This window comes from Chrysochloris asiatica, unplaced genomic scaffold (assembly GCF_000296735.1).
Source record: "Chrysochloris asiatica unplaced genomic scaffold, ChrAsi1.0 scaffold00042, whole genome shotgun sequence".
Classification (NCBI taxonomy): Eukaryota; Metazoa; Chordata; class Mammalia; order Afrosoricida; family Chrysochloridae; genus Chrysochloris; species Chrysochloris asiatica.
In genome coordinates this window covers 7,047,888-7,062,156 of record NW_006408560.1, presented here as the reverse complement: position 1 = coordinate 7,062,156, position 14,269 = coordinate 7,047,888, and the positions used below count along the sequence as shown (strand labels likewise).

General features: G+C 40.8%; 1 protein-coding gene across 3 annotated transcripts in view; it reads right to left on the bottom strand.

The window, feature by feature from the left end:
* Positions 1-6,651: 6,651 nt before the first annotated feature.
* The window catches only part of RPRD2 (regulation of nuclear pre-mRNA domain containing 2), a 113,394-nt gene continuing 105,776 nt past the window's right edge, over positions 6,652-14,269 (bottom strand). Inside the window, exons 9-11 of one of the 3 annotated variants that reach the window (XM_006861371.1) lie at positions 13,434-13,634; positions 8,636-9,820; positions 8,335-8,495 (exon numbers count right to left, since the gene is read on the bottom strand). In XM_006861371.1, the coding sequence (XP_006861433.1) occupies positions 8,407-8,495; positions 8,636-9,820; positions 13,434-13,634 (1,475 nt within the window). In that variant the 3' untranslated portion in view covers positions 8,335-8,406. Of the gene's footprint in view, positions 9,821-13,433; positions 13,635-14,269 lie in introns of all 3 variants that reach the window. The other 2 variants (XM_006861370.1, XM_006861369.1) reach the window with 2 other exon arrangements.

Genomic DNA, 14,269 nt, shown 5'->3' with positions numbered 1-14,269 from the left:
ACTGGAAGCTCTCTACACTCATCTCTCAAACATTTACCAACTGCTTACTGTGTGCAATAAGCATTGAGCTGGATGCTGTGAGGATGCCAACCAAGAACTACTACATCACCACCTATGTAAGGAGTGTTGATGTGGAGGAAGGAATGTCAAGTTACTTCATCTCTCCTCCTGTAGCAAGCAAGAGCAAACTAGCCAAGGCCAATTCATTAATCACTGGTTCTTCTACAACTTCTGACTTGTGACTAGCATATGCCTCAGCCGCAGGGAATTTTAACCCGTTAGCCTGCCTGGGGAACTACTATTCATAAAATAACTTACACCTCCTTCCCAGACCCAGAATACCACTGAACACTTACTATGTGCCAAATGCTAGGCCTTCACTCTCAGTTAATTCATACACAACTTTGACAAGTAGTACTCTTATTACAACCCTTTAAAACATGGAAACTGAGTCTCAGAATTCCAAGTCTGTGTTTATATCACACTATGCTGCCTCTAGGGGCCAGATTAGTATAATTCAAGTATAGTAGCACAGTTCCCTTTTCCTTACCAGGATTCACTCCCTAGAGGCATTAGGGCCAAACCCTTAAAGAGATGGGTCCAATTAAAAAAAAAATTTTTTTTTTCTTTTTTCTCTCACATACTAAGATTCAATAACAGGTATACATGGAATAATGTCAAGATTTCATAAAAGTTCAGGGAAAAGGGGAACCTCACTAAATGTCTTAGAACCTGTCACATTTTGACAAATTATCAGCTTTAATTCACTTTTGGTGACAGCCCAGGCTCCCTAAACCCTTGGTGAGGAGGTATTGTTTTTATAGCTCTAAACCATTATGCAGGTAAGCTCTCCACTGCAAGTCCATTTCCACTTGTAATCAGAATCAGTGCACACCTCCTCTATATCTACCTCAGGCTCTTAGAAGCAAATCTCCCGTTTGCCTTGCACCAGAGAGAGAAATTTTTCCAAAAGTAAGACATAAGGTTTGTTATTACACTAAATGGTTTTGAGGCCCAAAGAAGTGGCTAAAGGCAGTAGTGGTTGATGTGGAGGTTACATTTATTTTTTAAAAAAACCTTAATAGTAATCTAAGTAGTTAGTTCTAGAATGGGGCTAAACTTCTACCTAACTGGCTTGATGATACCTTAATGGAAATAATATTTCCCATTCCTAAACCATCTCTTCATTACGACAGTGAGAAACAAGGAAGCAAAGCCCACACCTGACTTGCCAGCTCAGGGGAAAACATAATGAACTCTTCTAGCTCCAGCAGTCAGTGCAGGGACATGCCAACTCTGGTTCTACTAGATGTTAAAGTAAAAACAAAGAAAAGGGCAACGTGCTCTACAAGAAGGACCTGTATAGAATTCAATATACAACTAAAAGGCCCACTCAATAACCATGATTTCAAATAAATCCTCTGCTAAGCTCTACAGCCCTGGCAATGACTGACTACCTAGAATATTTGAGACCCAAACACTGTGGGCTAATGCACTGGACTGCAGTCAGTGTAAACTACGAGGTCAGTGGTTCAAGCCCACCAGCTGCTCCTTGGAAACCCTATACAGGGTCACTGTAGGTTGGAACCGACTCAACAGCACTTAATAACAAAGTGTTTTATTATGTAGGCACAAAGGTCTTCTAGCCAGAGGAAGGGGGAAACAGGGCCCTTCCCATCTTTCTTTTTATTTATTCCAACAGAAAGGCCCCAACAAAAATGCAGTAAATTCCAAGTCCTCTTATCTCTACTTTTTTCACAGATCATGGAGCAGAGGATTCATAATCCTCATGAACAATGGAATACAAAGGGGAGAGGTGCAAGGAAGTAAAGTTGCTGGAATATGCAATTTGCTGTGAACCTGAACAGATGCAGGCGGATTTAACCAACACCCTTTGAGTCAAATGCAAACTGAAGCCTGTTATTTTTGTTTTCTCAATTGACACTGCAAAGAGCTAGCCATCCACCCCGCTTCCCCCAACTTATTTTCTCAACTTTCGGCTCTTGGTAGGATGGGGGACAACAAAGGGGAGGGGGAAGCAAATGTAAAGTAGCCATAGTATTAATTTCTAAATAATATCTTTTCCCCTTCCCTCAAAGTTACCTAAGCATAAAAGTGTTACTTGTTTCACCCTGCTCCCCCTCCCAGTGTTAGAACTTTGATGGTTTTATGCTTTTGCCTTTTTCCTTGAAACCATGTGTGCTTCTCTTTAACTTATACATGGGGGAAGGGAGAACAGGATGTTTACTTAAGGGCAGCTATCTCACTTACGGGTGGCCCTCTTGACTTGTCTATGTAGCCTCAATGAGTTATTACTCAGCAATTGTGAATAGCAGCTGACCAGACTTGTCTATACAGTTACTCATAAACAAGGATGAGAAATGCCCCAATACCCTAAAGAGTGCTATGATGGTGTTACTATGTCTACAAACATCAGAGGTAACTCATGTGTCCTGTGCAAGATTGGCTTAAATAATACAATTTAGGAGGAAGAAGTTAAGCATTTTCAACATGTCCAGAAAGGCCTCCTTGGGGGTGATGACAGGAATCAGGTGGGTATGTCTGGTCCCAGGAGGGGACAAGGAAGAAAGGGTGAGCCAGATTCCAGAAGCAGCCAGTACGGTGGTACACCCTACCTGATTGGGTGTGTTCTTAGGCCACTGCTATTTCTGCACTGTTTGGTGACACATGTATGTAGCTTCACGTAATCAAAGCTGCTATTTCGTGTTCTACCCTGCCAGTGACCCAGACCTGGCCCAGATTCAGTGACTATCTCTCTAAACTCCGTAAAGTCAACATTCCATTTATTAAACCTCACTGGGTTATTAAAAAATGGGGTTAAGAAAGGAGGGTTAAGTGCAGCTCTGCATTTCATATTACCAACATGTAGTAAGAAAGGTGGATGTGGGGAAAAGACCAGAAGGACCCCCCGTAACTATCCCAAATTCTATGCTTGCTTTAAATTTTCTCGGCTTACAATTATACAACTTCTTGAAAACATACAAATGATCTACACAGTATATCCACTTCATCACCAACCACTCCCTGAACATCTTGATCTCGCCCCACCCATCATCCCTTTGCAAAATTCAATTACACAAAGGATCAAACAGGCCATGAAGATCTTAAGAGTCTGGGAGTGCTGGACAAGATCAGTGTGAGAGGGGGAAAGTCAACCACACAACAAAGGAGACTATACTTTATTAAACTTGAAAACAAAAACATAATTAATATTGGGACAAAGATTTAAAAAAAAAAAGGGAATGGCAGGAAGAGAAAGTACAAAAGTGGCCACAAGGAAGGGAAGAGATATGATGGTCTGTGGCATCTTTGTGTGCCTCAGGAATCTGCAGGCACACACATCCCCAGCCCCGCAGCTCCCATGCACTCAGACCAAAAGCCAACACAAGTGCATCTTCAGAGAAATCTCCGGGCTTTTCTTTCTGCATTCTGTAGTTGGGTTTCAACTTCAGCCCTGAACAGTCAGGTAGGGTCTTTTCTGGAGAAAATTTACTCTTTCAACCACAGGCCTGCTCCACAAAAGCAGAAGTTTCAGCTCCTGGAAAAATGCCCTCCTTTTCACACTCACCAGAGAAGCCAGGGGCCCTTGGTTAAAGCCCAAATCTCAAAGAAAAATGTCAAACCTTTAGAACTAGTTATTTTATTAAATGATATTAATACACATTTCAAAAGGATTTCATTGTTGTTGCCTCTAAAGCATATACTTGTTTTGTTTTCCACACCGAACACGTGAGAATATCAATCCAACATATCTAATTTTAATCTTGACAGGCATTCTGGCCTATTCAAAAAAATTAAAAAGGTGAATAAAGGGAGTGGGGTGGGAGAAGCAGTAATTTACAGCAGCTCCAAAATAATTAACAGCTGAAGTTTAATTCTGCATAAACTGGCAACTTTAGGATTTGATAGTGAATATTCTGCAATTAGGAAGTTCAGCTTATTCACATTATCTAGATAGGTTTGCTAAACCATAAATATCATAAACACTGCATTCTTGGGATCAGAAAGATTAAAAGTCCTACTCTGAGTTCATTTTCCCTTCCCTGAAAGCAAACCCAAATTCTATTTACTCTCAGTTTGGGGGAGGGAAGAGGGGAGAGAGCTCTCATCTAAAGGCTGACAACAATAAACCCCTGCAAAATATTTAAGGACTTTATTTCTGATACTGTGTCACTGAGCTTTAAGTGGTACCAGTGTTTTCACAATCTCCACCAATTCTCTGTCTGTGATTTTACAGTGAGCACCAAAGATCTTAGTAATAACTTCTCATATCTGCTTTCATATGAAACCATGTCCTTGCCAAGACACACTAAGTTATACTCTCTTTAAAAAATATCTTGTTTATTTATTTAACTCAAGTTGAAATACAAAAGTCAGAGCATGGTCACAGAGTTTTAAATCACAGACACAGAAAGAATAAAACCCCTTTGTTTTGTGTTATGAATACCAGAATTGTCTTTGTTTCACTATATCACATATATACATTGTTGTCTTCATTTACTGCTGTAGACAGATTTCCTTTAAAGTTAATAGCTGACAGTCACTTACAAATCCTCACTCCACGACCTCAAAGAAAGGCGTCGAGGATTCTGCGGCTTAAAATAAAAAAAGATATCACACACACAAGAACAAACCCTTAAAGGTCCATCTCTTAAACTGTACAACAAAGTCTTTCTGTCGTGTACTAGCTATCATGCTTTTGGGGACAATTACCCTGCCCTGACATTCAGGAAGTCACTTTCTTAACATCCCCATATTTTCTGATAAAATCAAATAGTCAGAGAGCTTTTTCAAGTAAACACTACTTTTAGCTTACATAAGAGCAGCAGAAAATTCACATTCTTGTATGTTAGAATAAAACACATCCCACTTATTTCTCAACACACATAAAAATCTATTTCCGTTCTGAAAGTCAAATGGAACTTCCCAACACACACACACACTCACTGTCTCTCATTCTCACAATTTTCCTTGAACAAATGTTTTAGGACTCAACATAACTACACTGTTGCTTTGCTTAGCTACACTACACCCTCCATCCCACACACCAGATCATGGTAACAAGAATTTTTATGGGGAGAACTATGGGCACAGAGGCTTGAAAAGGTCAAAGAAAGAACAGTTGGCTTAAGACCAGATATACATTAGGAAGATGAATAACTTTCAATATTAAAACCTAAGAATGCATGACAAGCCCAAATAAATAACATAGTATAAACAAAAAAAAATCCCAAACTATGGTGCACATCTGGTTTGAGCTGCTGTCTGAGAAGCAAAGTTTATTCAGACAAAGAAGCATATATTGTCACCACCTTGTCCCCCATCTTTATCATTCCTCTGGAGAAATCAAAAGCAACCCCGATATTTTCTATAGTTAGTTCAATCTAACTTGGGAGAAAATTTATTAAACTTTTAGCCGGAGATTTAAGTGTGTACCGTGGGATAACACACCAATATAAAATAGTAGCAAAGCAAAATTTGCTTTCCAGGGTCTTTAGAAAGGTGACACTCAAAAGTGCAGTGATTGTCTTTTTCCAGAGTACTACAAAGAGAAATACAAATGAGCAAGGAGAAGGCCAGCACTTGTTTCTGATGTCAAATGGCTAAGGGCAGAAGTATTATTTCCTGTTAGGACTGGGAGGTGGGAATAGGTTTTAACCTTGCAGTGTGATAAACTGTTCTCTGTACAGTAGGGTAATCTGGATTTATCAGGCCCTCCTGTTTCTCTGTAAAGGTAATACACCCTTGCTTCTAAGATGCATCAGAAGAGATATAATGTAAAGAAAGATCTATTAAACCTCTTCATTCGAAAAACCAAGAATATAGTGCTGATGGAAGGAGCAAAGATAAAAACAAATACTTTTACTTTCTCTAACCTTTGCTGAAAACCACCACCTTACAGTTGGGGGACCCCAGTATTTCCTTCTTAATTTTTAAAAATGAAGGCTGTATTTCTTCACACACACACACACATACAAAAAAAAGCAGGGATGGTATTTCAGTTGTGCCTTTAACTGTCAACTTGAGTGATGACTTCTGGCCAAAGTAGAAGTGAAAACTGAGGAAAAGAAAATCAAGAAAGAAAAGCAGGAGACAATAACTTGTTGTACAGTGTGTGAAACTACCACAGAAACATCTCCCCTTTCCTCATTTACTAAGGGTAGTCATGTCACAGAAACCATTAATGGTTCCTTTCCCTAGCTATATATGGTAGCCACTTATTTTAGCCTTTGAAATTATACCCCGCCCCCTGTTTCACTCCAAGGACAAAGAGAAAAAACTTATTAGGATAGAATGAGGTTTGTTATCTCCTCAGTTAACTGCCTAGTAGTAATTTGAAGAGGTTGATTTTAAAAAATAAGCTTTTAAGAGAAGGGTTGAGAACTCAACTTCCAACATGTCTTTAAAAACAAAACAGAACACAAATAAGCCTGTCAAGTCCAAGGTCTCCCACATATCCTCCCTTGCAACATCTCTTGGCTGTCAGCAGGGCAGAGAACACTGAGGGTTAAGAGAATCAAGCTGGTTACAGCAGTTACTTAGCTGGGAGAGAAGGGGACAGAAATCCTTTCATAGACTACTTGATAAGCCAATCCCCAAATAACACCCCAACATTGCACATGTTATTTATCTGTATGGATGGAAATTTTATTTCAAAATGTAATAAGAAACTCCAATAAATGGGGTAAAATAAGATTTGCTTTTCTTTTCTCCTCCCTCCCCACCTCTTGCCCAGCCCCAACCAAATGAAGTGGATTTGGTTATGTTTCTTTGCTGTTCCCCACTTCCCACCTTCAATATGAACTTGGGTCAGGTAGATAAGTGCAGAGGGAAGGAGGAGTGGATGGATGGAATAGTGAAATGTAAGCACATAACACTTTTTAATTTTGAAAGGGTGGCTCTTTGTCATAATAAAAAATAAATCAGAGAGAGGGAAAACAAATAAAACAACAACAACAATAAACCAAACTCCTACTTCCAATGCTCTCTAGACTGTTCAAATGCCTTTTCCTTAGTTTCCATCAGTACCTGGGAGGGAAGAATGGGCGTTTTGGTGCAAAAAACGGAGGGCCCCTAGCAAAAGGTGGCCTGGGTCTCTTTAAACTGTGGAACGGGTCTCTGCTGAGAAAAGGTTCCCTGGGCCGAAAGTCTGGCCGGGGACTCCGCAAAATCATACCACTCCGGCTGATGGCGTCTCTGTGTGAGGGACCCAAGGGGGGGCCACTGCTGCTGTTGCTGCCTCCCCCACCTCCTCCTCCATGGGCTGGGCCCAGGTGCTCCAGAGAATGGGATGGTAGGCTCAGGCTCTCCCGCACACGGCTAAGGCCAGGGCCGTTGAGGTCCCGTTGGGTAGGGCCCCCGTGGTCCCTGGGTCCTGGGAGCACACCAAAATGCTCAGCCAGGGTCCCTTGAAGGAGGGAGCTATGGTCCTTGGGAAACACTGCCACAGTCCCTGCCACTCCGTGCTCTGCCAGTGGAGGGGTTGGGAAGGGAACAACCCCAGAGTGATCAACAGCAGGTGGAGGAGGGGGTGGAGTAGAAAAGGGGACACCACTCCCCCCAGTGCTGCTGTGTTCCCCTGGGGGCGGGGGTGGGGGAGGGGCGGGGAAAGGCACCCCACTGTGCTCTCCAGGAGGAGGGGGTGGGGCAGCATGGGCCAGGGCTGCCTCCTTTGTGAAGGGGTTCGAAAGATCCAGAGAGGGCAGATGAGTGGGTGCTTCTCGAGGGAAGATACCACCATGATCCTTAGGAGGAGCAGGTGGGGCAGATGTTGGCCCCACTGGCTCTCTCTGGAAGGGTGTCCCATGCTCCAAGGGGGCTGGGGGGAGATGATGCTCAAATGTTGAGTTGAAACTGTTAGAACGAAAGCTGCCGACACTCTCCTGAAATTGGGGTGCTCGTTCCTTGTATGTTGCTGCTTTAAAGCCAGAGATGCCTCCGCTGCCCCCACCCCCAAGGGATGCCAACTCAGAGGCAGTTGAAGGGCCATTGTCAAAAGAGCTGCCTGATGTGCTCAGTTCAAACCAACCCACCCTTGACGCCTCGCGCCCATGTCCTCTATTTCCCTTCCCAGGGACTCGGATGGACTCTACGGTCTGTATTGGCTCCCCTGACATCCTCCTATTGGAAGCATTATGATAACCCAAGGTTTCTATAGGGGCCCCTTTTTCTTCTGTACTATCAGGCAAGTCTAAGCAGGAGGAGGAGACACGGGTTTCTATACGGTAGTGCTCTTCTTGTTGCTGCTGATCACTGGTGGTCAAGCTGGACTGGGCGAGGTTTGAGAGACTGACACCATCACTTGAATTGCCCTTGCTGGGGGCCTGGCCAAAATGCTTATCATCTGAGGGCTTGCGTGAGGCGATTTTAAGCATATTCTTAAACTCAATCGTCGACGTGGTGGAAATGGTGGAGGCCAGGACTTTCTCCACGCCTGATGTGGGTGGGTGGCCCGTGGGAGCAGCAAGGGTATTCTGCGGAGAGAAAAGGGAACGATGTGGGACTGGGTGAGGAGAGTCTGGGTACTGCTTCTGTGGCAAACTGAGATGCCCAGTGGTAGATTGAGACAAGCTATTGTGGTTGGAGTCAGGGGCGAAAAATGAATCATTCTTACTCGGTGATGGTGACCGGTCAGACCCAGGTTCATTCCCTCTTATGCTGAAGGCACCAAATAGCCCAGGGGAAGATGAGAGACGGTCACAGTTTTCACTAGAGTCCAAGAGGGCCCTTACAGATGGAGGAAAAGCAGACTTTACCCCAAATTCTTGGGCCCTGTGGCTATAATTGGAAAGAATTGGCTGGTACTCGGTGGTATCAGAAAGCTTGCTTGATTTCAAGATAGACTTGGCTGGCTTCTTCTCTAGGTTCATCATGGCAGAGGGTGGAGGCCCTGAATACTCAAAATCTCGGTAATCCTCATCTTCTTGGAAAGAAGTATCTGGATAGAACTTTTCCTGTGAAGAGTCCATCAGGGAAGATGGTCTCTCCATTCCATCAGAAGGTTGCTTATAGGGAGATTCACTGCCCAGGCCAAAGGGTCGATATGTGGGTACAGAATTGGTGAGCTCCCGGGGGTAGCTTTCATCTCTCCCAGGGGGTGGTGATCTTGTACTGCTGGGTGTTGAAGAACCAGGGCTAATGATCTTAGAAAGCAAAGACACGGTATCTACACTGCTGGATGTGGGCTTGTCCATCATCTCATCCTGGGTAGGTGTCCCACTCCGTTCATCTCGCACAGGGGTTCCATCAGTATTGTCCATTGAGGTGCTAGTAGGGCCACGCTGAAAGTCTGAGGGCTGGTTCTCTGCTGGGGCACTGGACCCCAAACTGCTCAGGATTGGGATGTTTAAGTTTAAGCCACTGAAACCAGGATTACCTTTTAAGAAGTTGTGGATCTTCATTTCCAAGCTTGGGGAAGTGGACTCTGACTCCAGCTTTGGCTTGGAGAGCTCTGAAGATTGGCACATGGCAACTTCAGTAGGTGGGGCAGCAGGGCTAGTATTGTTGTGGGTACCTGTGAACCCCAAAGAATTGGACGGTAGCTTGAAAGTAGTGCTTGGGAGTCCTGGGCTTTGCCCAATTGAGGGCTTGTTGGCTGAAGTTGAAGAGACTTCTGAAGTTGATGAATTAGGAGAATAGTTAAAGCTTTTGGGAATAAAGGATTGGGTATTGGAGGGCATATTTCTTCCCTTTACACTAGAGACTGTAGTGTTGGCTGGGGAAGCTGAAGTGCTCTGGGATGCAGCTTCACTGGCTGGTACTGAGTTCCCAGTAACACTCTGAAGTAAGGATGACAAGCCTGTAGAAACAAAGATTAGAGGGGTTAAAAAAGAACAACTCCCTGCCATACAATAAAAACAATGTCGGTTAATTGGATATTCTCATTCCGGTGGGAATGAGACAGACATTAAAATCTGAAGCCAATCGGAATCCAGACCAAACAAACAAGGGCTAAGTGCTATTTATGAGTATAAAGAGAGAAAGACCACAGAAACATTTCCCAGTATAGTCCAGAGACAAAGCCAACATGACACAATCAAAGGCAACAGGAAAGGGAAGATTTTAGTGTCAAAATCACTCACAGTTAAGCAAGGCAAAGCAGAAAAAGAAAGGAGGCAAAAATTACTCCTAAAACAACACTTTAAGCTAATTATTTCTTAATTATCTCAGAAAGAAATTTCTTAATTTCTATAGGATTGTTTTCTCTTTTTCACTTACAGAATTGTCTTATTAATATGTTAATGTACAGCATAATTCTTAAATAGCATGTATAAATTTCAGAAATTCATTACTAGAGGGAGAACTTTTTCCACGAAGCATTTCTTGCTAGACTGGTGCTACCTTTTCAGAAACAATGCTTCTAACTGTCATCTTTGGTTTTTAAACGCAGCTCTATCACTTTCTGCCAAATAACAGATTGGCTTATAAAATAAACAGTATAACCACCCATGAGTACTGTGATACTTTAAACAATTAACTATATGAGACCAAACAGTCAATAGTTATCCAAAAGCAGAGATGAGAAGGCAAGGAAGAGAAGGGAAGTTAGATCAATGAAAACCAAACAAACAGAATGGAAATAATGAAAATGCTGACACATTGTAAAAAATTTTAATGTGGTATGGAACAATTTGCACAAAAATTGGTAAAGGGGAACCTAATTTGCTCTGTAACCTTTCACCTAAAACACAATAAATATTATTCAAATGGAGGAAAAAAGTGCAGTTATAATAAATATAAAAATATATGCCACAAATTTTTACAAAGCCAGAAGAATAGGGACACTGATTCTTTCCCTGGAAAACATACAAATCCAATCTCATGGCTTGGAAAATTCATTGATTTGCCCAGAGTGACATTGATGAGATTTAATCCTTCTCACTGTTAAGACAAAACCTTTTCAAATACAATGAGAAAGAAGGTTGGAGCAAAGATGGAAGTCCACCAAAACAAACTTTCTATAGAAAATGTTCCAGAAAAGTATTTGGCAGAGATGATATAAGGCCCTATAAATTTTATCATATTCTAGAACACTTACCAAATTTCTGGTTATAAATTAAACACTTTTTACATATTCTATCAATTTATATTATTTAGTCACTGTTTACCTTAAAACTATTCTGTTAGTAATGATATATAAAAGAAAATAATGCTTAATCTGATACTTCATGTTGCTTCTTCAAAATTTAATTTTAATCTATAAATTTGCTAAGAGATTTAAGATCTGATGAATTTTATGTCCATTATTTACATCCTTGTAGCAGTTTGTTAATTACATCTAATTGTTACATGGTTTTTATGAGGAAATTATCCTTCCTAAAAAAAAAAAAAAAAAAAATCATGGTTCATTTCCAAAGAGTTCCCTAAGTACATCATTCTTCCGATCTCATATCCCCAGTAGTTTCAATTCTCAGTAATCTAGTCATGGTTTTTAACAACACCAGAAGCTTCTTTTTTAAGATGTTGTTATTACATATATGTTGTGTTGTTGTTAAGTGCTGTCGAATCAGTTCCAACCCATAGCAACAATGAATAGGGCTTCCAAGGAGCAGCTGGTGAGCTTGAACCACTGACCTTGAAGTTCAAACCAACTTTGCAGTCCAGCGCATTAACCCACAGCACCGTATCAGAACTCTTATATGAGAAGCTAAAAAACAAGGGAATTCAAGTTTCTTACTCTAGTTATAATTATAGGATGGTGAAAGAAGAGGGACTACAAGGAAGAAATCAGAAACACATTAGTCTCTGAAACGAATTCTTTATTGTTGGTGCTGTGAGTAATCATTTCATAGTATTTAATTCTGTGTATTAAGTCTAAATCTTAAGACAAAATTTACTGTAATACCTATTGGCTGATCTACTTTTAGAATAGCTTACAGAACATGAAAACAACAGATAGCTGTAGTGGTCCCTATTCCTAAAGATCATGATTTCTCAACCTCAGCACTACTGACTTTTTAGGACAGGTTAAGTCTTTGTTGTCAGGGGCTGTCCTGTGCATTGTAGGACGCAGGAGCATGCTATCTGCTTGTCAGTTTTGACAACCAAAAATACTGTCTGACATCGGCATATGTCCTCTGAAAGCAAAATTACCTGTTTGAGCACTATGACACAGAGTAAGTCACTATACTGAAGATATTGTTTTGATATTTGTAGGGCACTGAGTAGTTATATTGAAGTATTTAAAAATAGTTGTGTTGGCATCTGAAGGTATGAGAGACTTTATGAAAAATGAGAAGGACACAGTTCAGGCACAAAGCAAAGCTGAACAGAGAGGTTCAAATGCGGTCATGATTATATGTAAGATAAACAAAAAGATTATATATATACACATACATACTCCTCACGTAATGACATGATTAGAAAAGACCAGGTCATTATGTGAAAATGTATGTTATGATAAAATGGAGGATGATGACAACAGGTAACAAAATGGAAGATGACTACATCATTACATAATGACCAGATTTCATTATTATATCACTGCCAAATCATACCATTCCATTAACTGCTAAACTACTGAGAATCATGGCCCAGCCAAGTTGATACATAACCTGAACTATCATAGCCAGGGAGTCCCTGGTATAGTGTGGTAGGATAAGCACTTGATTTCTAATCACAAGGTCAGTGGTTCAAATTTATCAGACACCATATACAAGGATGCTATGAGTTGGAACCAACTCAATGGCACTTGACAACATCATCATAGCCAGTTTAACTCTTGCCTCGCACCTTGGTATTCGTTACTGCTAGATGTACAACATTAATAAGCACAATAGATAAATGTTTTACTATGGTTGAAATGCAAAACGTCAGAGGAGATGCTAAGTGAGGAGTAGGTACATAAGATTAAGACACAAAGATATATTCATGTCTCAAAATTTTTTAATAGTAGATTGATCTTACTACTGTCTTCAGCTTCAGTTAACATTAAACCTCAATATAATACTAACCTGTACTAAGAGAAGGGATAAATGTAGTTACTAGGGGTATCATGTAGGTGGGGCCAGTCAAAAAATCTAGCTTTAAGTGTTGGCTCATCGTAGTAGGTCACATCACCTTACTGAGTCTTAATTTGCTCACCTGAAAAGATGGGGGTTAGACTAGAAGATATTTAAAGCCTCTTTCAGCTTTGACATTTTATCATTCTATGAATGTCAGCTTGTATATGATAAATGGTGGTAGTGGTGGTGGCTGTGTGCCATCAAGTCGGTTCTGACTCATAGCAACCCTGTATAGGGTTTCCAAGGCTGTAAATCTTTACAGGAGCCAAAAGTCTCATCTTTCTCCCGTAGATAAACAGGAAAATAAAAATGAATTAACTGTGTTATACATATCATGACTTTGGAACCCAGGGTTAAGCCAGAGACAAATAATCACAACTCAAGTCCCTGTGGCACATGCCAGTTTACCTTGCAGTGCAGGAGCTGACTGTGTCTGAGTTTTGGAAAGAGCAGACAGAATGCTCTCTGGAGTGATCTCCACCTTGGAGAGGATATTTGCCAGAGGATTGTGAGGTGTTGTTGTGGCAGGAGCAGGTGTTTTCAGGCCACTGGAGAGGTTGCTGGGGCTTGTAGGAGTTCCTGGAGATGGTCTTGATGCAGGACTGACCCCTGGTGGCAGAAAGATGAACTCAAGAAAATGCAATTCAAAATGACTAAATTCATAATGCTGACCCACAAATGTGTGACTGACCCACAAATAGTCCAATATTGTGGTGTAAACATAAGAAAAAAATTTCTGAAAAGAAGATTAAAATTTGTTCCCTTCTACTTGGAATGAACTTATTAGCATAAATATTATTATTCTATTTTCATATACATCTGTTAATTTTAGGAGAGAACAGACATGCAATTTGTTTTCTCTCTCCTAAATGGCACCTACACGTCAGAGTTCTGGAGGAGCTAAATAAATACTGCTGACTGATTCTAAAGATCACAGATCACTGAGCAATTCTAAGAGACTGGTAAATTTTCTAACTTTGAAATGCCTTTTAAGTGAGATTATATAAGCAATCTCCTTTATATTTTTGCATTTTAAAACACTGAATTGATTTCTAACAGGAAAAAATGCATATAAAGATTGGAGTAAAGGAAATCAGCAAATGAAAAACGCAAATTAAAACGATGACTTTTAAAGTTTAATTTGATGACCATTAACACAAAACCTTATTAGAGAGAATGAAGAAAAATGGAAACTTTCACATAAGATAGGAATGCAAAAAGTTGGTGGAAATATGGATTTAAAA